The 27681-nt window shown below is 34.0% G+C and overlaps 2 protein-coding genes and 1 long non-coding RNA gene across 7 annotated transcripts; 1 reads left to right on the top strand and 2 right to left on the bottom strand.

The window, feature by feature from the left end:
* Positions 1–2912: 2912 nt before the first annotated feature.
* Positions 2913–3917, bottom strand: LOC135133916 (uncharacterized). The gene is made up of 2 exons (XR_010281218.1): positions 3525–3917; positions 2913–3464 (listed from the first exon to the last, which is right to left on the bottom strand). It is a non-coding gene; the product is annotated as an uncharacterized LOC135133916 (long non-coding RNA).
* A 3533-nt stretch (positions 3918–7450) lies between these two features.
* Positions 7451–26198, bottom strand: LOC135136794 (uncharacterized). 5 transcript variants are annotated; one of them, XR_010281756.1, is made up of 5 exons: positions 25500–26198; positions 25165–25457; positions 25012–25114; positions 7865–7978; positions 7451–7553 (listed from the first exon to the last, which is right to left on the bottom strand). XR_010281756.1 is itself a non-coding variant. In XM_064066230.1 (3 exons), the coding sequence occupies exons 1-3, from the start codon at positions 25537–25539 to the stop codon at positions 25055–25057; spliced, it is 393 nt and encodes a 130-aa protein (XP_063922300.1). In that variant the 5' UTR covers positions 25540–26198; the 3' UTR covers positions 25011–25054. The 5 variants fall into 4 exon arrangements, 1 of the variants encoding a protein (XP_063922300.1); XR_010281755.1 differs by having other exon boundaries at positions 25165–25447; XR_010281753.1 differs by having other exon boundaries at positions 7453–7553.
* Positions 8155–27077, top strand: LOC135136778 (TBC1 domain family member 9). The gene is made up of 15 exons (XM_064066214.1): positions 8155–8415; positions 8470–8636; positions 8684–8851; positions 16845–16974; positions 17031–17294; positions 17350–17406; positions 17454–17658; positions 17710–18205; positions 18265–18956; positions 19004–19189; positions 19242–19430; positions 24694–24986; positions 26206–26428; positions 26482–26625; positions 26671–27077. The coding sequence occupies exons 1-15, from the start codon at positions 8372–8374 to the stop codon at positions 26887–26889; spliced, it is 3477 nt and encodes a 1158-aa protein (XP_063922284.1). The 5' UTR covers positions 8155–8371; the 3' UTR covers positions 26890–27077.
* The last annotated feature ends 604 nt before the right edge of the window (positions 27078–27681 follow it).

Genomic DNA, 27681 nt, shown 5'->3' with positions numbered 1-27681 from the left:
GCGATTTCAAAATGAATAAAACAATGCCGTAAATAAAATCATGTTTATAACCGCACTAATAAAAAGGTGTTAACGTCGCGTTCTCGTATACAGAACAACATGCGTCCAGTGGAACATTCTTGAAGACAATAAATTTTAGGTTGTGACAAGTGATTAATGTCAAGACGATAAATAATGTTTGTTTCTCTATGTGAATGCTACATAAATAACGTGAACCGAGAATATTATATTAAATTATTATCAACATTCCTCTTATATCCGTCTGAATCAAATGCCAATACCTGTTGTGGTCGGTTATTGGTTGTGGATGGTGCAACGAACAACGGCCTCTACTTTACATAATTTTTAAATTAATAATTACAATTTATTCTAGACAAGACTATCTAATTCACCACAGTCGGACGGCTTTATTAATTAATAATACAAAAATTATAAAAGTGCACCCTGTATATTTGTAACGTCCGCAACAAGAAAATAGAAAAAGGTTTCGTAGCTCACGTCCAGTCTCGCCTTAGATGTAGTTTGTACAACACGAATTTGAGACTTTACGTGTACACTGAAGTCCAATAAATTTCAGGTCTTTTCCCTGAAAAAAGCAATCAGTTTCTAAACCACATACAAATCTACAAGTTCGAATGCTGGACAACTTGACTGATCAGAACATCAAGAACACGAATGTGTGGTCACTCCTAGTTGACTGGGGTGGAATTATTCACTTGATCAAGTTTATTTTTTATAGCGAAGTATCGCTCTTGTAGAGGCAATTATATACGCATAAATTCTAATGTTAAATATATGCAATAGCACGTAATTCACTTTGTACTTAAAACTATGCATTATCGTGATGAATTCGCAACTTTACAACGTAATCTGAATATGGGTTGTCTGTAGCCGAACCTAGCTTTCTTCTCGTTGGTCTTAAAACAATTTATTTATTATAAGTTACATATTTAATTGAATTTACAACAATTCTTCTTCTTCTTCAGTACATACTTTGGTTCGTATTTAGGTCTTCAATCTTATCCACTGGTTGTTTAAAAACAGTGTTTTTTAAAGTCGGGAACAAGAAATAATCTGTAGGTATCAAATCAGGTAATCGAGGTGGATGGATGGTCTATGTGGGAGATAAAAGAACGCGCGTCATAAAATTCCCATAGAAAGTTCAAATTTGTTTGAGCTGTTGCGCCGTCATGCTGAAAATATCCATTCTGGAATTCTGCAGAATCAAGCTGGTCAATAAATTCCCGCAGAATGTGTTGCTATTTGGCACCTGTAACCGACTCCTCGAAGAAAATAGCCCCAAGTTTTATTCACTCACAAAAAAATGTAGTAACTTTGATTTTCAACTTATGCCGTATTTAAAGGGGTTGTAGACGAAAAGTGGAGGATTTAAGTTGTTTCCCACAAAAATTTACCATTTTGGACATGTAAGTTTCTTGTTGTCGTAATAAGTCTGCACTTGTTAACAAAAGTGGGCAAAATGAAGCCCCGCCCACCCACCCTATCACAATTGTAATGATTTTTTTATTCGTCGTGAGCCAAACGGGCGGAGTTTAACTGCAAAATCCTTATTTCTCTACGAGAAATTAAAAAGATGTTTTTGAGTATCGTGTTGTTCAAAGTATAGTATGTACCAATATAAAGGAAAAAATAAAGCCACAGATTATCAACTGTGATCAGCGGAGTTTAACTGTAACATCAAAATTTCTCTACAAAATTCTACCATTTTAAAAACATATTTCGTATGGTAATTTCTTGTACAGAAACGAGCTCACGATGAATAAAAAATTATTCACAATTGAGAAGGGATGGGTGGGCGGGGCTTATATTTTGCCCACATTTTCTTAATATACGAAGTCTTTTTTCCCAACAAAAAACTGAAAACATGTTAACTATCCTGTTATTGAAATAAAATTCTATATTAAAAAAAAAAAACAAAAATTAAACCCCACCCACCCGCGCTATCTCAATTGGGATGATCTTTTTTTATTTGTCGTGAGCCAAGGGGGCGGGGCTTAACAGCAAAATCCTATTAAAAACATGTTATTGGACCAATTTTCAACAAAATTTTCGAAATTTCCCTTAATACATTTTCTTGTAGATTTCGGGCCGCAGAAGTCATATCCGCTTTCATTTCTTCGATATCTTCAATGGTTCTTCCAAAATCGTCCTTCGAAATATACAAAAATGTACAAAATACCACCAATTACACTATGCAACACTAAAAAATTCACAGAAAGTTCAGATAGTGTTTGAGGTTGGGTATACTCCATATACTAAAGAAAAAAATGTTTTATAATCATATCACATCACAAAACACAGATAACGGGTGTTTTGTTTTTCTTACTTAATGGGACACTTGATTGCATTTAATCGTAAAAATATCGCTTTTATGTATCCACCCATGCTTGCAGACTTCTGTTGGTGTCTTCAGAGGGATACTGCGAGATCTGGCTACAATAGGAATGCCAATCGTTCGAAAAAAAGACCTTTTTCAATGAAAAATGAAGTATTGTTTTATTAATTTTGTATGATTTCAAAAAATTCAATAAGCACTTTTCATTTTGAAACCTGATGTGATACACAGAAAAAAGTTTACTTGTAAATTTACTGTGAAAATCACAGGTAATTTGTAACCCGAGATAATAAGGGTAATATTCCAACGAAATGTATTTTTAAGTTTGAATGTGATATTTACTTTTTGAATGTAAATCGAAATTACAAAAGAACATGTAAAATTACAAGTAAAATGTAATTTTGACGATTGTAAATTTACAATAAAATATGTAAATTTCCGTGAATGGGTATGTAAATTTCCGTGAATTGGTATGTAAATTTCCGTGAATTGATATGTAAATTTACACAAATTATTGTTATTTTTAGTACTAGTTTTAATCAAAGAAACCATGTCGGACAAAGTGAACCTTTTATTTTATGGTGAAAAACATAATAAACATGTAATAAAATCATAAACACAAAACAAAGTCATTGATGTTGTATATACTTTACATTAATTAAATTTGTTCATAAGGCCAATTACTTTGCGTTTTGTTGGTGTTATTCTTTTTGATTTGGATCCTTGATCTGGATGTATTTTCAAAAAAAATCTTTGCATCATTTCCAAAACTGCTGATACTTCGTCTGGATATTCTAAATTCATTATAAAATATAATCCAAACGGCCAAGATACTGCATCTTTTAAAGTGACAACACTTGGAATCACTACTTGTCGTTCTAAAACTACGTGATAAATTGTTTGTGGATCGCTCTCTAGAAAAATACAAAAATACATTAAAATGTTATAGGTACAAAGACGTTTTAAATACTTGCCTATTTCAATTGCACATGGCGCAGCCACCTTGATAATTTCATTTAAATTATTCATATCATCACCCTGTGATAAAAATTGCATTAACATAACAATTAAAGATGACATGGGCAAATTATAGTAAGTAATTATCCGCCTGGAAAGTATACTTTTGTAACTGGAGGAAAATAGTAAACCAGAATAGTAAAGTACTTACCTTTAACAACAAAATACACTATTTTGTACAAAATATATTACCACAACTAATGCACTCCAACTTGTTATAACCTGCAAGCGTTATAGTAATGATTGCGTGAGCATCAACAATTCACAGTATGCATGTGATTTGACCGGTAGACTGGATTATTTTACAAAGTTGGAAGTAATTGTAAAAAATGTTAGTATATTTACGGTATTATAAAGTATAATTCATTTATAAAGTGAATATACATTTACAATTGCGATTCTGTATTGTGTTTTTTCAATTTGACTTGTGAAAATACAAATAGTGACACAAGTTTACTTATTTTATGCACAATGCTGCTAACTTACGTAAATTTACTAAATTTAAGTAAAAAAATACATAAAAAGCAACAGTAAAATAATTGTAAATTTACACGACTTTTTTCTGTGTAGGTTGGGTAGCTATACTCCATATACTAAAGAAAAAAATGTTTTATCCTCATATCACATCACAAAATATAGATAACGGGTGTTTTGTTTTTCTTACTTTTTGGGACACTTGATTGCATTTAATCGTAAAAATATCGCTTTTATGTATCCACCCATGCTTGCAGACTTCTGTTGGTGTCTTCAGAGGGATACTGCGAGATCTGGCTACAATAGGAATGTCAATCTTTCAAAAAAAAAGACCTTTTTCAATGAAAAATAAAGTTTTGTTTTATTAATTTTGTATGATTTCAAAAAATTCAATAAACGCTTTTCATTTTGAAACCTGATGTGATACGATTCTTTCAAGTATAATCCTCAATTGAGTTTGAAGTAAGAAATTTTAACTACATACTGTGCATTCTGTGAATTTTATTTTTTTTTTATTTGTTGCCTAGTGTTATTGGACCAATTTTCAACAAAATTTTCGAAATTTCACTTAATACATTTTCTTGTAGATTTCAGGCCGCAGAAGTCATGTCCGCTTTCATTTCTTCTATATCTCCAATGGTTCTTCCAAAATCGTCATTCGAAACATCCAAAAATGTACAAAATACCACCAATTATTGGATCAATTTTCAACAAAATTTTCGAAATTTCACTTAATACATTTTCTTGTAGATTTCGGGCCGCAAAAGTCATATCCGCTGTCATTTATTCGATATCTCCAATGGTGCTTCCATAATAGCCCTTCGAAATATACAAAAATGTACAAAATATCACCAATTATTATTGGATTAATTTTCGACAAAATTTTCGAAATTTCACTTAATACATTTTCTTGTAGATTTCGGGCCGCAAAAGTCATATCCACTTTCATTTCTTCGATATCTCCAATGGTGCTTCCATAATCGTCCTTCGAAATATACAAAAATGTACAAAATACCACCAATTATTCGACCAATTTTCAACAAAATTTTCGAAATTTCCCTTAATACATTTTTTTGTAGATTTCGGGCCGCAAAAGTCATATCCGCTTTCATTTCTTCGATATCTCCAATGGTTCTTCCAAAATCGTCCTTCCAAATTTACAAAAATGTACAAAATACCACCAATTATTCGACCAATTTTCAACAAAATTTTCGAAATTTCACTGAATACATTTTCTTGTAGATTTCAAGCCGCAGAAGTCATATCCGCTTTCACTTCTTCGATATCTCCAATGGTTCTTCCAAAATCGTCCTTCGAAATATACAAAAATGTACAAAATACCACCAATTATTATTGGACCAATTTTCAACAAAATTTTCGAAATTTCACTTAATACATTTTCTTGTAGATTTCGGGCCGCAAAAGTCACATTCACTTTCATTTCTTCGATATCTCCAATGGTTCTTCCAAAATCGTCCTTCGAAATATACAAAAAAGTACAAAATACTACCAATTATAATTATCAATTGTGATAAGTTTTTCATTCCTAATCAGACCGAGAGGCGGAGTTTAATTGTAAAATCAAAATTTCTCTAGAAAATTCTACCAAAATATATTTCATATGGCAATTTCTTGTGGAGAAAGCTCACGATGAATAAAAAATTAATCACAATTGAGAAGGGGCGGGTGGGCGGGGCTTGTATTTTGGTTTTTGGTACACGAAGTCTTTTCTTCCAACAAGAAACTGAAAACATGTATCTATCTATAACTATTATCCTGTTATTGAAAGAAAATTCTGTATTAAAAAAAACAGATTAAACCCCACCCACCCTATCTCAATTTTTTAATTCGTCGTGAGCCAACTGCAAAATCCCTATTCCTCTACGAGAAAGACGACTACGTACATTAAGAAAAAAATTAAAGCCAAAGATTAAGCCCCACCCATATCTGCCCTGATCTAAATAGTAATGAAGTTTTCATTCGTTGGCGGACGTAGGGGCGGAGCCTAATTGCAAAATCCATATTTTCTTACAAAAGTTTACCATTTTGAACGTGTTTTAAATTTATAAGAATAAAAAAATCATCAGAATCGAGATGGGGTGGGTGGGCGGGGTATTTTTTGAACAACACGATACACAAAAACATGTTTTTAATTTCTTGTAAAGAAATAAGTATCTTGCAGTTAAGCTCCGCCCCTTGCTTAACGGCGAATAAAAAAAAATAATCACAATTGAGACAGGGCGGGTGGGGGGGGGGGGGCTTATATTTTGCCTTTTTGTTTTAATATGTGTACACTTTTTTCCCAACATGGAACATAAAACATGTTTAAAATGGAAAATTTCGATATGGAAATATCGATTTTGCATTTAGGTTCCGCCTCAATTGCAATATTGATATTTCCTTGCAAAAATGTACCATTTTAACCACTTTTAAGTTTTTTGTTGTGAAAAGATGGACATGTATATTAAGAAGAAAAGGCAAAATATAAGCCCCGCCCACCCACCCTATCTCAATTTTGATGATTTTTTTTATTCGTCGTAAACCGAGGAATTACTATGCGAAGAATGTTCTTAATTAATCGTGTTCAAAATTTCTCTAGAAAATTCTATCCTTTTAAAAAAATATTTCATATGGTAATTTCTTGTAGAGAAATGATGATTTTGCTACTAAACTCCACGCTTCAGCTCACGATGAGTAAAAAATTCATCACAATTGAGAAAGGGTGGGTGGGCGGGGCTTATATTTTGTCCGTTTTTTCTTAATATACAATTTTTTTTTCCCAACAAAAAACTTAAAAATGTTGACTATCCTGTTGTTTACAGAAAACTCCATATATTAAAAAAAAAACAATGATTGAACCCCCCCCAACCGCCCCATCTCAATTGTGATGAATTTTTCATTCGTTGTCAGACCGAGGAGCAGAGTGTAATCGCAAAATACATATTTCCTTACAAAAATTTTAATCATTTTAAACGTGTTTTAGGTTTCTAAGAATAGAAAAATCATCACAATTGAGACGGGGTGGGTGGGCGGGGTTTATATTTTGCCTTGTGAAATATGTTCTTAAATAATCGCGTTATACAAAACAAAAACTAAATGTATTAATTAAAGGAGAAAACCAAAAGAGAAGCCCCGCCCACCCGCCCTATCTCAATTGTAATGAATTTTTCATTCGTTGTCAGACCGAGGGGCGGAGCCTAACTGCAAAATCGATAGTTTGTTACAAAAATTTAGCATTTTAAACATGTTTTACCTTTCTTGTTGCGAAAATAAAACTACACTATACATATTAGGAAAAAAGGGCAAAATGTAAGCCCTTGTAGTTATAATACTTAATCTGTTTTTGAGACGAATAGCAATGAATTTTGTTGATTTAAACGTCGAGAAACTATCTTTAACAATGGAACAGGTGAACAGGAATAAATTCATAACGCCATAAATATGGCAAACACATAAGGTCCAATTTCCGCTGGTACTTGGATGGATTATCCCTGTATAAATGGAAAATCAAACGTAAAATCGTACTTTACACACTAGGTGGATAAAAGCTACTAAAATAAAACACTCTGCAGAATACTTTTTATTCATAAAAAACATCCAAGAAGTAAAAGTAATCTTGGGACATGAGCAATACGCATGCGTGTCTTCCGTTTCCGATGATAGTCGACATTAGGCGACACTCCACGAGTATTTTACGTAATTTTCTCTGAAATTGGTGGAAAAATACCTGTTTGAAATAAAGGTTATTACTGTTATTATGACTATAATTATAGGTCCACCAGTGCCTGGGAAATGAAACGTCATCGTCACCTTAAAAACGAAAGTTTTCTTTCCAAAAAAATAAGCGCGAAGTCGGCTTTGCATGTGTCATACTTGTCAAGTCTGAGCTCTTGATTATTTTTTTGGAAAACATAAATGCGTTTTAGAAGTTTCTATGCAATAAATTGTACTTTACACAACAAGGATTGGTCTACCAAATGGTTGAACACTACCATGACACGATTATTTATCGTTTACCTCGATAGATCCATCGCACAGCATGATGGATGACTGATAATTTTCCGGAAGCAACACTCGACGCCCTATCTTCGACCATATGTCCAACTACACCTCCTGAAACCCATTGTTCATCTGCAACCAAAATAAACACTTCACTTCAGTCCCAAACATTCAAAAATTTAAAAAAGAAACCGCTTCAAGAAGCCATCTTTTTCAAACAAAGTGACTGACGACTGCGACCTCTATGCAAAACAGCGCCAACTTATCGTTACCACGTCGAAAACCAGATGTCGCTGCGTCAATTTGTTGACATTTAACAGCTGTCAAATCAGTCCTTGTCTGTTTTTGTAGGAAGCGAAGCGTTTTATCTGTGTATACGCTCTTATCAGAGTTAAATACACGAATTGAAATAGTCAGGAACTGAAATGCGTGCCTCTGAATCAAAATCCGCCGATAACCACACAAATCATGTTACAGTTTGACACGACGTTAAAATGTGTGTGAGTAGCGTTCTCATGATTTAACATGTTTATCAAACCCCAAGAAGTCCTTTTAGCTAGCCCTTTTTGGTAAGTAAACCCATTGCGACGATTTTAGTTCTAGTGGTTTGTTTTTTAATCAAGGGAAACTGAAGAAACATCAATTTACTTCTTACTGCAACATCGAAAGGGACATGGGGGCTCCAAGGGCTTGTCATCGCTTCTTGTCGGCACCATCGATAGTATTTTTGACACCAAGCCTGCACCTTATAGGATTTTGCACCAGACTCCTTCGTCTGAAGTTTATTACTGTAAGTGAGGGGGTTGTTCTTGTGGTAGCACTAAGTAGGCGTTTCAGTAATAGCATGCTCGATGACAAGACAAGAAATCCTGAAGGATTGGGAATGGTTGTTTAATAACGTTTCTGCGACCTTGCATTGTTTTGATAATGAGGAAGAGATAACGGACTTTGTCTCTTGTAAAATTGAATCTGTGATTGCTACACGCCAAGAAGTGGACGTTGAAGGTACGTTATTTGATTTGTGCGTCATATTTGTAAGCATATTACGAAATTTCCATTTGGTTAGGTTGATGAGATGGATAAAAATAACGCTGCGATATTTGTTGTAATTACTTGATTAGATAAAAGAGTTAGAAGAAATTAACTTGAACATATAGTGATTCATCCAAATATGCTTCAATTTAATTTTCAAGTACATCGGGCTTATCAGCTAGGGCTCAGAAGTCTGCGTTGTTTCAAAATTGTGCTGTTTATTTTTCAACAGTATTAACGTCTGCCTGTATGTGGTATCAATGTAACAAAGATACTTATCTCTCTAGTGTTAATGTTCGGTAAATATTTGCATTATTATTATCGTTTTAAACATAATAATATTGAAACGTTTCAAATAAAAATAAAACACCTGTCATGCAATGATGGCGCAAAAAGTAAATAAATAAACAGTAATTTCAATGTTATGTTTACGTTTTGTTAGCAGTGCAACGGATTTGGTATTTTTATGAGATTTCACTATATTTAGCAGACTCTAGTTATTATTCGTTCAGATAATGAAACAGATCTGTCAATTATATTTCCTTGAAGTAGGCATAGCAACAGCGAGGTTTTATTGACAAGAAAGTTTAATTAAAGTCAGTTTTTTATTTTTTGTGATGTACAATCGTAACAACATTTGCTTATAAAAAAGATTACCGAACTTTTTCCAATATTTCCAGTTTTTCTTTTCCGAATTTCCAACTGTCGGACGTTTCAGTTTTTAGATTTAGCATTTTTTCGATTTGAAATTTCACGAGTTTTGAATTTTGAATTTTTTAATTTTTACATTTTTCACTTTTTCGAGAAAAACGAGAAAGTACAAGTTATTCTACGGTAATTTCATATGGTAATTTCTTGTAGAGAGATGAGCTCACGATGAATAAAAATTCATCACAATTGAGAAGGGGTGGGTGGGCGGGGCTTATATTTTGCTCATTTTTTTTCTTAAGGTGGTATCACTCAGAATTGTCACACAACAGTTGAGCATAAAAAACCAAAAAATAGATTAATTGAGAAACGTCAAAACTTGAAAATTTTAAAAATTGGAAAATTGATAACTCGGAAAATTCAAAAATCGAAAAACCGGTAAATCGAAAAATCGAAACATCGAAAAATTCAAAAACTGAGACAATCAAAACATCGAAACATCGGAATCTCGATTAATCAAGTTTTCAAAAAATTGAAAACTCGAAAAATTCACAAATCGAAATATATATAAAAGTCGAAAATTGAAAAAAAAAACAAAGTTTAAAAAACGAAAAACTGAAGAATGGAAGAACTGAAAAATCGAAACTGCAAATTCGAGAAACGGTAAAATAAAAAAATATATATATTAATCGAAAAATCGGAAAACTGAAAATTTAGCAACGTCAAAATTTGAAAGATTGTGAAATAGAAATACTGAAGAACTGGAAAATCAAAAAATCCAGAAATCGAAAAATCTAAAATTTAAAACATTGAACAATTGAAATATCGCAAAATGAAAAATGGAGAAATCCAAACATCAAAGAATCAAAAAAGAAAAATTCGAAAATCTAAAACTTAAAAATTGAAAAACTGAAAAATCGACAAATCGAAACTCCAGAATTTAAAAAAATTGAAAAATCGAAACATCGAGAAATAGAAAAAAATAAATTAAGAAATCGAAGTATAAAACTATCGAAAATTTGAGAAATCTAAAAAGTAAAAAAGGGGTGGAAACCCAAAAACTGCAAACTGAAAAATTTAAAAATTGGAAAATCGACGAATTGGAATCGATTGGCCTGAAAATTTGAAAAATTGAATAAACGAAAAATTCGAAAATCGAAAGAAACAACAAAAATTAAGGAAATGAAAAAACAAAAAATTGTGATATAAAATCGAGAAAATGAAGAATACAAAATCAGGAAAATGCAAAATAAAAATCGGGGAGTTGAAAAATTGAGGGGACGGAAAATTGAAAAAGGGCACAATTGAAAATCGAGAATGTGAAAAATGGAAAAATGAGAAATTGTAATATTGAAAAATTGGAAAATTTGAAAGTCGACAAATTGTAAAATCGAAAAATCAAAAATAAAAAAACGAAAAAGTGTATAATAAAAACTTAAAAAATGCACAAAGTGAAAATCAAACTTGAAAATTTGAAGAAAAATTGCTAAAAACCTGAAAATTTGAAAAATTTAATAAAGGAAAAATTATGAAATCGAAAGAAACAACAAAAAATAACGGAAATCAAAAAAAGGAAAATTGTGATATAAAATCGAAAAAGTGAAAATTAAAAAATCGGGAAAATGAAAAATAAAAATCGGAAACAAAAAATTGGAAAAGGGAAAAATGAAAAATTGAGAAACTGAAAAATCGAAAAATGAAAATCTGTAATATTGAAAAATTGCCAAATTGAAAAGCAAACCGAAAAATTGAAGGAACGAAAAATTACAAAATGTCAACTTGAAAAATCTTAAGAACCGAAAAGTGAAAAATAAAAAAAAAAGAAATATGTATTATGAAATAGAAATATTTAAAATTAAAGAAATTGGAAAATCGGAAGACTGGAAATGCAAAAACTGCAAAGTGAAAAATTTAAAAATTTAACTGAAAATACAAAGCCTGAAAACTTGAAAAATTGAACAAATGAAAAATTGTAAAATCGAAAAAAAAAAACACAGAAAATAAAGGAAATGAAGAAACGGACAATTGTGATATAAATCGAGAAAATAAAAATTAAAAATTCGCCACACTGGAAAATAAAAATCGGGAACATGAAAAATTGTGGAAACGAAAAATTGAAGAAACGAAAAATTGAAAAATCGAAAGAAACAATAAAGAATAAAGGAATTGAAAAAATGAAAATTTGTGACATAAAATCGAGAAAATGAAAATTAAAAAAAGCGGGAAAATGAAAAATAAAAATCAAGAACTTGAAAAATTGAGGAAACGAAAAATTGAAAATGACAAATTAAAAACTGAGAAGAACGAAAGTTGGATTTTATATTGAAAAATAATAGAATATAAGATTCCATTCTTTTTTAATAAAATTTAATTACAATTTTTTTTTAGGAAAAAATGTTTCAATTTTTAGATTTTTCAATTTTTCATTTGGAATTGTTTTAGTTTTCATTTAAAATAAGTCCTAATATGTAATAATGATTTTTAAAATTTTCACGTTATGAATTTTACCATTTTAGAATTTTTCAATTTTTCAAATACATTAATTGAATTTTAAAAGTTTTTCGTTTACACGACTTTTCAGTTTTCGATTCTTCTTTCTGTCATTTCTTCAAATTTTAGATTAGCAATTTTTCGTTTCGGTTTTTTATTTCCTTAATTTTTAGTTTTTCGATTTATAATTTCCCCAGTCTTAATTTGCTTTTATGATTGTACCCCATTGTATAAAAAGTAACTTCCTTAACAATAGATTACTACTGCCGGTGATGGGACAGTTATAAATAAGGATTTAAGCATTATACCATAGAATGGTAACGGCATGGTTACCACTGTTAAGGAAGTTAACTTTTACACATCATAAAACCGAATTAGAACGGGGGAAACTATATCAATGTTGCGACTTTGGAAATTTTGTTTTTTCAATTTCAATTATTTGTTTCTTCAGTTTTTTGATTTGCGATTTTTCAATTTTTTTTCTCTAATTTTACGATATGAAACTGTTCGAATTTTCAGTTTTTAATTTTTCAGTTTTCCGATTTTTTAGTTTTTTATTTCTTCAATTTTTCGATTTGCAAATTTTCATTTACTTACTAGAACAAGATTTTGCCAAATGACGTACCCTCTAAGCAAATAGGGGGCGGGTGGGCGGGCTTAGTATTTGCTTAGTGGAGACTAAATTTGGCAAATGTTATATCCTCTAAGGAAATAGAGGGCGGGTGGGCGGGGCTACTACTTGCTATGTTAAGACTGTAAAATGCGATCTAAAATTTAAAACAAAGAAAACAGTGGCCCCGCCCACCCACCCCCTCTGATTCGTTTTAATCATTCATTCTTATTGGCTAGAACGGAAGATGGATTTTATATTGAAAAATAATAGAATCTCAGATTACTTTCTTTTTTAATAAAATTTAATTATTACAAATTTTTCTTTTTCGAAAAAGTGTTTCAATTTTTAGATTTTTCAATTTTTGATTTGTAATTTTTAAAACTTTCACTTTCAATTTTCAGAAAAATTACGCCTACAAAATGGCGTAGAAATATCGAGCTTTTTTATTAACAATTTTATTTATTGTATTTTCATGAATTTTTAATATCCATGTTAGTAGCTTGTAAAATAAAACCTGAAGATGACATTAATTAATAAAGTCGAAACACGTCGTAACCCATCAGTCTCGTAATGACAAAGTTCACACTTTCAAGAGGTGGAAAGCGACCTCAAATTAACTTTCACTCTATGAATTTAACGATATTAGATTTTTTCCCTTTTTTCAAATACATATTATTGGATTTTAATCTTTTCGGTTTATATTGATTCTCGAATTGTGCTCTGCCCGGTGAGGGTTCCAATCCCGCGATTTTTGTTCACTGGGATTTGTATAATCTATATTTTTTATTTTTTTTTATTTGCCATAAGGGTTGATCATAAATAAAATTTTGCAAAATCAAATTTTATTTTATTTCCTGATCAACTAACATACTTTTATTTCTTAGAATTTATTTTAGCGATTAAATCAAAGACGGAAAATTTTATGTTTACGTATTTAAGACGCTGGATTGATTGTGCTTTGGAAGCAAGGAAAGTTCCGTTTAAATCATTTTCAACACGTTGGAGGTTTTTTGTATCTAAAAAATTTTTAATCTAAAATAAAATTTGTAACAATTGGGGCAAAATATTTTTTGTATGTATTTTGAAACAGCTCGCTGCGCTCGCTTCACGTGCACCACATGCCAGTTCCAAGGTATTTTTGATATAAAATTTTTTGTTTTATACATTTTAACGTCATTCATTCTGTATAACTGAGTTATTATTACTATTCTATTTTTATTATTAATACAGGGTGTCCCAGAATTCGCGCCATTCCCATGAATGACATGTTCCCTGTCCCGAACTGTGCCGTAATTCGCAAAAAGAATTGTCCAGGCTTTAACCGTGTGAGAACTGGAAGGCGATTAAGTTGACCAATAGAGAGGCTGCTTTTATATCCGAACGTTTCTATGTTCAAAGTTACCTATGCCAAGAACAAAAAATTGGGTAATACTAAAGTTGAATGAATTTTTTCCGAATCCCCCTCCGTCAATAAAAGGAAACAGAAGTGTGGTTATAAATTTAATCATTTTGACAATTGTTTGTCATAAACTGTCACGAAGTTCATCACTGACCTGAAGAGACGCTTCTGCGCCAAAGATGACTGATTAATGTACACAGAGACGTCAAGGTTTACTTTAAGGCCAGTAGCATGGGACAGAAGTTATTTCTGCGGCCATTCTAGTTAAATTGTGTTTAACTGGGCTGTACATGTCATAAGAGAAGCTGTTTCATTTCATCGTAGGCAAATAATACATTTATTACTATTCTACATAGTGTGGATACCGAAGAGCAGGTATTAGAAGTCATATTCTTAGAGCCCCGTGAATAATGTGTTGTTCTTTTTAACGAAAATTAGTACATTTTCAGAATTCACTATGCATCATATCCCTGATATTAAGTTTATCGTTATTTCTAAAAAAGAGTACCACATGTCCATTCAAAGAACGTTATTAAGTGTACTAAAGAGAAGATGGATCTTTTCAGCCTAGTCGGAAAGGCCGTGCTGGGCTTCCACGGAATGTACGTGTAGGTGCTGAAGAGCAAGTGTTAGAAAACATGGAAGCGGATCCTAGGAGAAATGTCCGCTGCGTAGCGCAAATGAGTGGATGCTCAAGATCGACCACTCATCGTATCCTACAAGAGAGAAGACTGCATCCTTACCATTACACGAGGGTGCAGCATCTGCGACCAGCCGACTACCCGCAACGAGTACATTTTGCTCAATGGTTACTGCGACAAAATGAACTAAATCCTGATTTTTCACGGCGCATTCTTTTCACCGACGAATGTTCATTTTCCCGAGAAGAAATGTTTAATGCACACAATTGGCATTTCTGGGCACACGAAAATTCACATCTCACTAGGGTGAGAGCATATCAGGAGCGATTTACTATTAATCTATGGGCTGGAATCATTGGTACTAGTGTGGTACAAATTTTAATGCATCTGATAAAATTATCACTAAACTCCGTTCCTGTTTATTTCGGTGGGGCCGTTTGTGTTACCTGATTACCTTAATGGGGAGGTATATGCTAAGTTTCTACGACTAGAGCTTCCGACGTTGTTGGAAGACGTTCCTTTGAAGGTACGGCGGAATATATGGTTTCAGCACAACTTTAAAGAAACTGTTTTAAATCATATGCAACATCAATATTATTCTTGAATAAGTCTCTGTTTTCATTATCTCCCCCACATGATTGACACCACAGCAGATACCTATGATCTCAATACACCAGAGAAGTGGAGTCTCGTCTGTTTTTTCGTTGCTTAGATTAGGTATCAGCAACAAAGCTGTTCAGTAAAAATTGATACTGTTTATTGAAAATCATAAGCACCGATTAATCAAAAGCGATATTTATGTTTTAGTAAACTTAATAACGTTCTTTGAATGGACGTGTGGTACTCTTTTTTAGAAATAACGATAAACTTAATATCAGGGATATGCTGCATAGTGAATTCTAAAAATGTACTAATTTTCGTTAAAAAGAACAACACATTATTCCCGAGGCTCTAAGAAAATGACTTCTAATACCTGCTCTTCGGTATCTACACTATGTAGAATAGTAATAAATGTATTATTTGCCTACGATGAAATGAAACAGCTTCTCTTATGAAATGTACAGCCCAGTTAAACACAATTTAACTAGAATGGCAGCAGAAATAACTTCTGTCCCATGCTACTTGCCTTAAAGTAAACCTTGACGTCTCTGTGTACATTAATCAGTCATCTTTGGCGCAGAAGCGTCTCTTCAGGTCAGTGATGAACTTCGTGACAGTTTATGACAAACAATTGTCAAAATGATTAAATTTATAACCACACTTCTGTTTCCTTTTGTTGACGGAGGGGGATTCGGAAAAAATTCATTCAACTTTAGTATTACCCGATTTTTTGTTTTTGGCATAGGTAACTTTGAACAAGAAACCTTCGGATATAAAAGTAGCCTCTCTATTGGTCAACTTAATCGCCTTCCAGTTCTCACACGGTTAAAGCCTGGACAATTCTTTTTGCGAATTACGGCACAGTTCGGGACAGGGAACATGTCATTCACGGGAATGGCGCGAATTCTGGGACACCCTGTATAGTTACAATAAAAAATTCGTCACAATTGAGAAGGGGTGGGTGGGCGGGGCTTATATTTTGATCATTTTTTCTTAATACACGAAGTCGTGAAAAAATAAAGGAAACGCAACGAAAAATTGTGAATAAAATCAAGAAAATGATGATTAAAAAATCGGGAAAATGAAAAATAAAAATAAAGAACTTGAAAATTGAGGAAACAAAAATTGAAAAATCGAAAATTTTCAAAACGAAAAATTCAAGAAACGATAAATTTTTCTAAAAATTATAAGGAAGTAAGTAAAAAGTGACTGCAATGTGACCATGTTATTTAAGCTCTGATGACAGACTGTTGGGTTTCATATTTTCCTGTAGTAATGTCATACACAGTGCTTTTACCAGAAATTTAATTATGCGTATTCATTGCGTACAGGAAAGTTCGCAACGTATTTCATTTATGTACAAAGAAATTTAATAATCCTGGCTTATTTTTGCAATCTCACAAAATGACCAGTTAGCGTAATAATGAACTTCGCTTTCCTTATCTTAATTGTGTTTTGTTAAAACGAACATTGACCTAATTAAATCATGTTTAACTTAATTAGTTCTTGGCGGCAATAAAATTTACTTTTCCACATTAACATTCTTATTGTTCAGTTTTATCGTTTTAATTATAGGAATTTTTACAAGAGCCAGATTTTTTCTTGCAGATGAAGACTCGAAATCTTTTAAAGTCACGTCGGACAAATTCATTCGTCTTTTTGGCCTATCTAAAGACGAAAAACTCGTCAACTATTACTCATGTAGGTACGTGGTTTCCGATTTTCGAGTATTTCAGTTTCAAAAATGTCCATACTTTGTAGCTATTGGAAGGGTAAGCTTCCTAGGCAGGGATGGATGTATCTATCTGTGCATTATTGTTGCTTCTACGCTTTCATCTTAGGTTTAGACACCAAAGTATGCATAAGATGGTCAGATGTAATCGAATTAAGTAAGAAAAACAGTATCGTATTTCCCGATTCCATAAAAATAGCAACTAGAGAAAAAGAGTACCATTTTAGTATGTTCCTTACGAAAAACGAGACGTTTAAACTGATGGAACAATTAGTCGACCTGGCCATGAAAAGGTACGTTGTTATTATTTTTTTTGTGTGTAATGATACGTGTAACACATTGCCATAGATTAATCGATGATAAAAGAAGCTTCAGTGAGGACAAAGAACTCTTACACAAACTAAGGTAAGTTTTTTTGAGCAAAAAAATCAAAATAATATGAATATTTTAAGCAAAAACGTTCCAAAAAAGGCGTCTTTTCTCAAACGAGACCTGGATGCGCGCGCACAATCCGACGCTTACAAACTCATGTTTCGGCTACCCTCCGTCGAGAAACTCGACGGATCAATCGATTGCACTTTAATGACCCCGTATAACAAAAAACACGTCGCAGGTCGCCTATTTTTGTCGCAAAATTATATCTGTTTCGAAAGTAGGGTGCGTTGTCCATTACGGTAACAAAACACACACTAATTCAGTTGTATTCAGGTGAAGTCACAAGTCAGCCTAGTCATACCTTTACGTGACGTCAAACTCGCCGAAAAGATCGAAAACAACGCGTCCAGTCAGAGTCTGGACAAGGCAATCATAGTAACGACCCGAAACGAAATCAACAAAACCAATTTTATTTTCGCCCAAATTCTGGACAGGGATTTTCTCGTGGAAAAGTTGTGCGAACTGCTCGCCAAAACCCAGACCCCGAACAGCTGCGATTCGTTGAGCACGAAAAGCGGGAGTTCGGGGGATGCACCGGGGGTTGTGGAGGTGACGCCGTGGAAGTGTCAACCGGCGTTGATGACAGTGTTCCCGTTGAGTCCGATTCCCGAGGTACATAAGAAGCAGCAGTTCAAAGGGAAGGAGTGGGAGCTGCATTTTAACACATATGGAAGAGGGGTGTCTATGTATAGGACTACCGAAGTGGCGAAGCTGGTTCTTCAGGGAATCCCTGACTATCTCCGGATGGATATTTGGATGTCGTTTTCAGGTAAGACGGGAATTTTGGGTTGAAGGATCGTGTTTTGATGACAGTGATTGTGGTTGAAGGTGCAGCTAACGAAAAACTAAGTCATCCCGGTTATTACCGGTCCCTGGTGGACAAAGCGCTTCTTCAGCGCTCCACCGCGAACGACGAAATCGAGCGCGATCTTCACCGTTCCCTTCCCGAGCATCCCGCTTTCCAGAACTCGGTGGGCATCGACGCCCTGCGTCGCGTTTTGTGCGCCTACGCCCTACACAACCCGAGCATAGGTTACTGTCAAGCTATGAACATAGTCGCATCCGTCCTTTTAATCTACTGCTCGGAAGAAGAAGCCTTTTGGTTGCTCGCTACCCTGTGCGAAAATCTCCTACCCGACTACTACAACACTAGAGTGGTCGGGGCTGTCGTGGACCAAGGAATCCTAGACGATCTAACCGCCGAACACTTACCGAGTTTACACGATAAGTTGAACCAGTTAGGAATGACCAACATGATCTCATTGTCGTGGTTCCTGACGATATATTTATGCGTTATGCCTTACGAAAGTGCTGTTAATGTGATGGATTGTTTCTTTTACGATGGTGCTAAAGTTATTTTTCAAGTTGCGTTGATGTTGTTGGAGTGGAATCAGGAGAAATTGCTGGCTTGTAGAGACGAAGGCGAAGCGATGCAGTTGTTGGCGGATTATTTGATGGGGGTTTACAACGACGAAGGTCGGGGTGCTATTAGGAATAAGAACTACGATGAACAAAAAAGGGTTAGTTGTGGCTGAAGGGTTGTTGTTTTCTCACAGTGTGGTTGTAGAGTATTTCCGTGCAAACGTTAGTTTATGAAGCGTACGTGAAGTACGGGTTTTTGACGACGGGGCAGATCGAACGACTGCGCCTGAAACACAGGCTTAAGGTCGTTCAAGATTTGGAAGATACGTCGGAGAGGAACGTCATCAGGTGTGTGATAGGTGATGGCTACTTCACCCAACAAGAGTTACAGGTGGGTACTCGAATTTTCGTCATGTGTGTGTGATAGTAGGTGGTCATTCTAGGAACTTTTGAGTTTAGTCAGGGAAGAAATTCTAAGTCAGAAGAAACACATACCTGAAAGACATGACCCATCGTTGCAACCATACGAGGCCTACAAAGTTGACTTTGACTATTTTAAGATACTTTTTGCTGCGTTGTCACCGTGGGGTAAGGGGGAGAATACCGAATCATTAGCCGCACGAATATTTTCAGTAAGTATAACTATACCCGGTGTCTGGAAAATGGCGGATTAACTCTTCGGTACGCTCTTAACAATCAAGTGAGTCTGGGAAAAATAGTAAAAAATACGTTTGCCAAAGTCACTCTTATCTGATCAAGTACTAGCCCCGCCCACCCACCCTCTCTTTTTTCCAAAGTATGTGATTTGCAGGGTCCGTCGCTTCATATTTTACGAAAATGTTCATATTTCGTACTTGGCTTCATATTTTTTCAAATTTTGCCTAACCTTTCATAAAATACGCATTTAATTATTTTATTCGTCGTGATAGGGGAGGCGGAGCTTAATTGCAAAATTCATATTTCTCTGCACAAAATGTTGTTGAAAGAAATTTATAAATGTATATTACGAAAAATAAACCGAAAATTATGGCTACTGAGTACGATGGGTGGGCGGGGCTTAAATAATAAAAGGTTAAAATGGTAATTTTTTGAAAAAATTGATCACGATTTAGATAGGGGCTGGTGGATGGGGCTTAATCATGGGCTTGTTTTCTTGATATATACGTTTTTTTTTCAGCAACATGATACTTAAAACATGTAATTTCTTGCTGCTCCGGCTCGCGACTAATAAAAAAAATCGTCACAATTAAAATGGAGGCGGAGGGCGTGGCTTATACCTTTGTTTTTTTTTTAATACGTAGTCATCTTTTCGTAACAAGAAACGTAAAATATATTAAAAATGGTAAATTCTTGTAAGGAAATATGGATTTTGAAATTAAGTTCTGTCCTTCGAGCTGACAAATGAAATATTCATCACAACAGAGACAGGGGTGGGTGGGCGGGGCTTAATAATTGTCTTCTTTTTCTTAATATATAGAGTTTTCTTTCAATAACACAACACTTAAAACATAATTGTAATTGAATGACAAAACTGCAAAAATTAATTTTTCAGTGCTCTGATTTTATAATTTTTTGTTTTTTCAATTACATTTTTTTCAATTTTTCGTTTCGCCATTTTTAGATTTTGCAATTTTCCGATTTGAAATTTCACGAGTTTTGAATTTTTAATTTTTACATTTTTCAGTTTTTTGAGAAAAAAAAGTTATTCTACGTGGGTTACATTAAAGCAGTCGAAAATTATTGAATAATATATAGACACTATATTTTTTATTATATCTCTTGTTCTTTGTGCCAAAAAATTGTTGAAAGAAAACTAGTACATAAGAAAAAGAAACAAAGATTAAGCCCCACCCACCCGCCCCGATCTCAATTGTGATGGGTTCCTAATTAGACTGAGGGACGGAGTTTAATTGTAACATCAAAATTTCTCTAGCAAATTCTACCTTTTAAAAATATGTTTCATATGGTAATTTCTTGTTCAGAAATGAGCTCACGATGAATAAAAAATTCATCACAATTAGGAAGGGGTGGGTGGGCGGGACATATATTTTGTCCACATTTTCTTGATATACGAAGTCTTTTTTCTCAACAAGAAACTGAAAATATGTTTATTATCCTGTTGTTAAAAGAAAACTCTATATATTAAAAAAAAACAAACATAAAGATTGAATGAAACATTCATCACAATTGAGAAGGGGTGGGTGGGCGGGGCTTATATATTGTCCACTTTTTCTTAATATACGACGTCTTTTACAACGATAAAGATTGAATGAAACATTCATCACAATTGAGAAGGGGTGGGTGGGCGGGGCTTATATTTTGTCCATTTTTTCTTAATATACGAAGTCTTTTTTCCTAACAAGAAACTGAAAACAGTTCACGATCCTGTTGTTGAAAGAAAACTCTATATAGTAAAGCAAAAAACAAAGATTAAGCCCCACCCACCTGCCCCGATCTCAATTGCGATGAATTTTTCATTCGTTGTTAGACTGAGGGGCGGAGTTTAATAATTGTAACATCAAAATTTCTCTAGAAAATTCTACCCTTTTAAAAACATATTTCATGTGGTAATTTTTTTAGAGAAATCAGCTCACGATGAATAAAAAATTCATCACAATTGGGAAGGGGTGGGTGGGCGGGGCTTATATTTTGCCCATTTTTTCTTAATATACGAAGTCCTTTTTTCCCAACAAAAAACTGAAAACAGTTAACTATCCTGTTGTTGAAAGAAAACTCTATATATTAAAAACAAAAAACGAAGATTAACCCCCCCCCCCCCCCGATCTCAGTTGCGATGAATTTTTCATTCGTTGTTAGACCCATGGACGGAGTTTAATAATTGTAACATCAAAATTTCTCTAGAAAATTCTATCCTTTTAAAAACATATTTGATATGGTAATTTTTTTTTAGAGAAATCAGCTCACGATGAATAAAAAATTCATCACAATTGGGAAGGGGTGGGTGGGCGGGGTTTATATTTTGTCCATTTTTTCTTAATGTACGAAGTCTTTTATCCCAACAAGAAATTGAAAACGTATTAATTATTCTGTTGTTGAAAGAAAACTATGTATTAAAAAAAGGACAAAGATTAAACCCCACCCACCCGCCTCTGTCTCAATTGTGATGAATTTTTCATTCGTTGTTAGACCGAGGGGAGGAGTTTAATAATTGTAACATCAAAATCTCTAGAAAATTCTACTCTTTTAAAAACATATTTCATATGGTATTTTTTTTTTAGAGAAATCAGCTCACGATGAATAAAACATTCATCACAATTGAGAAGGCGTGGGTGGGCGGGGCTTATATTTTGCCCATTGTTTTCTTAATGTACGAAGTCTTTTTTCCCAACAAGAAACTGAAAACATGTTAACTATCCTGTCGTTAAAAGAAAACTCTATATATTAAAAACAAAAAACAAAGATTAAACCCCACCCACCCGCCCCAATCTCGATTGTGATGAATTTTTCATTCGTGGTTAGACGGAGGGGCGGAGTTTAATAATTGTAACATCAAAATTTCTCTAGAAAATTCTACTCTTTAAAACATATTTCATATGGTAAATTTTTTTTAGAGAAATCAGCTCACGATGAATAAAAAATTTATCACAATTGGGATGGGGTGGGTGGGCGGGGCTTATATATTGTCCACTTTTTCTTAATATACGACGTCTTTTACAACGATAAAGATTGAATGAAACATTCATCACAATTGAGAAGGGGTGGGTGGGCGGGGCTTATATTTTGTCCATTTTTTCTTAATATACGAAGTCTTTTTTCCTAACAAGAAACTGAAAACAGTTCACTATCCTGTTGTTGAAAGAAAACTCTATATAGTAAAGCAAAAAACAAAGATTAAGCCCCACCCACCTGCCCCGATCTCAATTGTGATGAATTTTTCATTCGCTGTTAGACTGAGGGGTGGAGTATTATATTATTAATATACGAAGACTTTTTTTTTTTCAATAAGAAACTGAAATCGTGTTAACCATCATCCGGTTATTGAAATAAAACTCTCTATGAAAAAACAAAGATTAAACAAGAAGACGACTACGAGTAAAAAAAGGGCAGAATATAAGCCCCGCCCACCCGCCCCGATCTCAATTGTGATGAATTTTTCATTCGTTGTTAGATTGAGGAGCGGAGCCTAATTGCAAAATAGATATTTCTCCACAAAAATTTACCATTTTCAACATGTTTTAAGTTTCTTGTTATTAAAAAAAAGGCAATCAAATCTGTCAAATTAACAAAGCATAATGTGAATCAGGTGTAGGATAACTACAAAATCGAAAAAACGAAATATTGTAAATTCAAATACTGGAAATAAAAAATCGGAAAATCAGATAATTGAGAAATTGCAAAATTAAAAAATTTGAAAATTGAAAAATCGAAGAATTGAAAAATGAAAAATTTGAAGAATGAAATGAACGAAAAAAATCGGAAGAAACATTGAAAAAATTAAGGAAATGAAACGAAAAATTGTGAATAAAATGACGAAAATGAAAATTAAAAAATCGGGAAAATGAATAATAAAAATAAAGTACTTGAAAACTGAGGAAACAAAAAACTGAAAAATCAAAACATTAAAAATTGAGAAACTGAGGACGCGAAAAATGAAAAATTATAATATCGAAAATTTGCAAAATTGAAAAATTTCGAAACGAAAAATTCAAGAAACGATAAACTGGATAATTTGCAAGCGTGAAATTGAAAAATTGATAATATTAAAGTCGATTTATGGAAAGCGAATTAAATATTGAATCCTCGATTAATTTAACATGGGCTTAAAGTGTAGAATATTAGCCCGTGATTGGTTAAAATATGCTTGTTGTATAGCAACGGACCTCAATTAAAATTAATCGCGATTATCTTTTAATTCGCTTTCCATAAACCGGATCTTAACGTTGCAAAAACGAAAACTTTGAAAAAGGAAAAATTGAAAATAAAAGAAAACGAAAAAACATCTCGTAAATTGGTTAAAGGTAAATATGAATCCAGATTTTTCGAAAAATTTTGCGAATTTTATTTTTTTATGATAACCCTTGCAAGTTAAAATAAAAATGTGTATGTAACAGTATTGTGTTCTCAAATTTTTGGGAAAACGGAGTGAGCTGTTCCCGATTTAATCAATAAAATAAATTGACTCATTCATGAATTTTTATGAGTCACCATGTGTAAGAAATTTAAAAACTTTTAATGCAGTGATAAAGCACAAGTATAGACTCACGATATTTTGCACATTTTGGATAGGATTTATTCGCTTAACGATTTATCATGATTATGATAACCTTAAAATATTTACAAAATTTCAGAGCAATCGATTGTGCAGTTTCAAAGTTATATTGCAAAATATTATTTTTATAAATAGCTAAAAAAGCTAACGACCCTATTACTTTTCATAAAATCTCTTCATAAAACTCAGCTCTACCTTTTATAAAATTTTCATATTTTCAACGATTGTTTGTATTGATGAGGCTGATACGTGTTTAAACTCCATATTAATTTTAATAATAATGAAAAAACTTTCAGAGTTTAAAAAATATATTTGTAGTCACTGCTACAAGACTGCTGAAGACGGTACTGTGTACCGAAACACGTGTAGCAGTGACTACAAATATATTTTTTAAACTCTGAAAGTTTTTTCATTATTATTAAAATTCAACGATTGTATTGCATATTTTCATATTATTTTGATGCATATGCGCTACGGACCCTGCATTTGCCAAAGTCGGTCTTATTTTAGCAATTACTAGCCCCGCTCACCCACCCTTTATTTTCTTAGAATGTATGTCATCTGCCAAAATCAGTCTTATCTTGACAGTATAACGTACTGAAGAGTTAATCCGCCATTTTCCAGACACCCAGTACAGATGGTAAAAAAATACACGGTTTTTACAGTTGTTAGATACCAATCACGACGGATACCTCAATTTTCGAGAACTAGTGGCCGCTATAGGTTTAACGTCGACGGCAGATCCGGCTCAAAGACTGAAACTGCTATACACCATACACCTGCCACCGCTTTTGTGTATGTCGGACATCGAATCGCCCGTCAAAAACGAACACGGCGCTGAAATAGCGTCCGAAGCCACCGACTTCTTTGACAGCGTGGAACAAAGTGTCAACAATGTAGATTCCTTGAGTTTACACTCGGAGGAACCGTCGACGCCCACCACGTCATACACGTGGCAGTAAGTACAACAATAAAACACTCACTCAGTTACTTTACTTTATTCTTTGTTCCGGTGTTTTTCATGATTTAGCAGTCGACGTCCCAGTCGGCAGCAGGCATTTTTTTTTCGAAAAGTTCCGGCGGCTGCTGCTTTTGAAAAACGTAGTTATAAAGTGTGACAACAACTTGATTCCTACCTGTTCTTTGGGTTTTTTCTGTTGGCGGCAACATTTCCCCTTGAACGGGTCTGTTTCAGCAGGATCACAATCCGGTGGAGGTTTTTTAACTTGCATTCCGGCGTAACAGCGTCTTGATTCCTTCCTCCTCCTAGTTGCTCTCCGCGTTTCGCACTCAAGCACTTTCCTTGATTTCGGTTTCCAGGTTGTGAAACTGCAGCCGCACTTTTTTTCCTCTACAATGGGGTACTTTTCAGGCTCGGGACACTCGCATCCTTCTTGAACCCTCCGGTAGTAGAAATATCTGACAGCCCCTTAAAAGACACAATTAAACCCTCACGTGTGGGGACCCTTACATGTAACGTTCTTGTTGCCGCGCCTCAGAAGGATGCTCATTCTACGAAAATTTTGTTGATTTTTTGACGTTTAGCTCGCTTGTTTCTTGGTTTCTAGAGGCCGGGCACAGCCAGGTATCGACCCTTTTTCGATGGCTTCCATCATGGGGTATATTTTGGTGATTTTGCTGCAGTCGGGTACTAGGTTTTGGCAGAGCGCCGGGTCGCCGCACTTGTGCAAACACTCCTTGAATCTCCGCATTTCGCACACGCTTTTCTCAATAACGGCTTTAATCTTGAAGGGTTTGCACGGTTTGGCGTCGTCGTCGACCACCCACTCGTACGTGTTGCGCTTGGGTTTCTGTAACACAGCGCACTTATCCGGACACTCTTTTTCTACCACAGTCTCGACTTCCGCCTTTCTGAATTTCTTCTGGGGTTTATCAGCGAATTTGTCTTTGCATTCCCACGGTAGAGGTCCTCGGGTGTGTTTAAACCTGACGCCCCTAATGTCTGTGTTCCTTACCAAATTTGTTAAGGTACCTCCAAGTCTGAATCGCCGATAACTTTGGCAAATGATTTGCATACTTCGAGTTTCGAAACCGAAGTACCGTTCGGGCTAAAACTTTAACTTTGTCGTTTTTCACGAGAATTTTGAGATTGTTGTACGACATCGGGGTGAAATGTGAAGGACTTGTCAAATGAGTCGCTGCTGTCTTGATTTTAGGAAGTCGTTTGAATCTCAATCTTCTATGGATAACTCGTTTGCTAGTAATAACGGAGCGGGGGAGATGAACTGGGAAATCAAGAGTTTGACCAATCTTCGCAATTTGGTTCAGTCGAAAGATAGCAAAATTAATTTAAAAGCGGTACCGAAAATGACGCAGCACCACTTCATTACGTTGTGGAAGACGGTGTACGATATTTTTCAGACGGAACCGGAAGACCAGGTACAGGTTTGTTGATACCTTGATTGATACACATAAAATTTTTTTGCTTGTAGGAGACGTATCATGCGATTGCCAACGTTGGAACGTTGTTGTTAGAGCTAGGGGATGTCGGGAAACAGTTCTTTATCAATCGGGACGAATCGGATGATAGTTTGGTGTCAGCGGCGGCTGCCTACAACCCAGGAACCGTAGATGGGGTTAGTCTTCACCGTCAGTCTAGCCGTAGTTACATTTTTTTATAGTTGCAGTCGCCTGATAAAAACGGGAATCCCCTGACCCCAAAAACCGAGATTCAATGGTACATCACAGTGGAGCAATTTCTAGCGTCTGTGCTCAACGCACAGCCTCTAGTCGACTTTTTCTCGAAACGAACATCACCCGTTGAGAGTATCCAACAACTTAAAGGTAGAAGATACACGAGATACAATTCGTTTTATGAGGTACCTGCTATGAAAGTTTAATTCATGGGTTTAAATTTTATCGTGGATTTACCTATATTTTTTATTGAAATTTTATTTCTTTTTATAGTCTTGTATGAATGTAAATATCCCACTACAGTCTATGTTTATTTTGTATTCTAGTGTAACCTAGTGCAATGTTTCGCTATATTGTTATGAACGTAAAAAATAAATATCTTTGCTAAAGCGTCTCTAGTTTTGTCTGACGAAAGCCTAAAAACTGAAAAATCGAGAAATCGTAAAATCTAAAATTTAAAAATTCAAATATTGAAAAATTGTAAAATCGAGATCTCTAAACATGAAAAAATCAAAAAAATAAAATTTTAAAAATGAAAAGTTCGAAACTGAATCATCGGATATAATTGAGAAAAATCTAAATATTGGAAAGCCGAAATTTTAAATTTTTCCGAAAATTGAAATATGGAAGAACTGAAAACTCGAGAAATCGAAAAACCTAAAATTTTAAAAACTGAAAAATTAAAATATCGAAACGTTGAAAGATTGAAACATCGGAGTATAAAATAGTCGAAAAATTGAAAATCCAAAAAGAAAAAAGTCGAGAAATCCAGAACTCGAAAAGTCGAAATACCAAAAAATCCCAAAACTCAAATAACGAAAAATAGAAAAATCGAAGGATCTAAAAACTGAAAAATCACAAAATTGAACGAAATATTCACAAATTGGGAAATTAATAAATGGAAAAATTGAAAAATCGAAAAGTCAAAACAGCAAAGTCGAAAAATTGAAAAACAAAAACCTGAAAAATTGAAGATTTGAAAGATCGAAACTTTGGGA

The sequence above is a fragment of the Zophobas morio genome, unplaced genomic scaffold (assembly GCF_036711695.1).
Source record: "Zophobas morio isolate AGI-343-1 ecotype UQ-CSIRO unplaced genomic scaffold, CSIRO_AGI_Zmor_V1 ptg000004l, whole genome shotgun sequence".
Classification (NCBI taxonomy): Eukaryota; Metazoa; Arthropoda; class Insecta; order Coleoptera; family Tenebrionidae; genus Zophobas; species Zophobas morio.
This window is presented reverse-complemented; position numbering and strand designations above follow the sequence as displayed.

Coding starts and splice junctions, on each gene's coding strand:
- LOC135136794 (XM_064066230.1), bottom strand. CDS start 25,539: ATGAGCATCCTTCTGAGGCGCGGCAACAAGAACGTTACAT. Junction 25,458..25,499: donor CGGCAACAAGAACGTTACAT/GTAAGGGTCCCC, acceptor GTGTCTTTTAAG/GGGCTGTCAGATATTTCTAC. Junction 25,115..25,164: donor AGAAAAAACCCAAAGAACAG/GTAGGAATCAAG, acceptor TTTCAAAAGCAG/CAGCCGCCGGAACTTTTCGA.
- LOC135136778 (XM_064066214.1), top strand. CDS start 8,372: ATGTTTATCAAACCCCAAGAAGTCCTTTTAGCTAGCCCTTTTTG. Junction 19,431..24,693: donor TAGCCGCACGAATATTTTCA/GTAAGTATAACT, acceptor CGGTTTTTACAG/TTGTTAGATACCAATCACGA. Junction 26,429..26,481: donor AGACGGAACCGGAAGACCAG/GTACAGGTTTGT, acceptor TTTTGCTTGTAG/GAGACGTATCATGCGATTGC.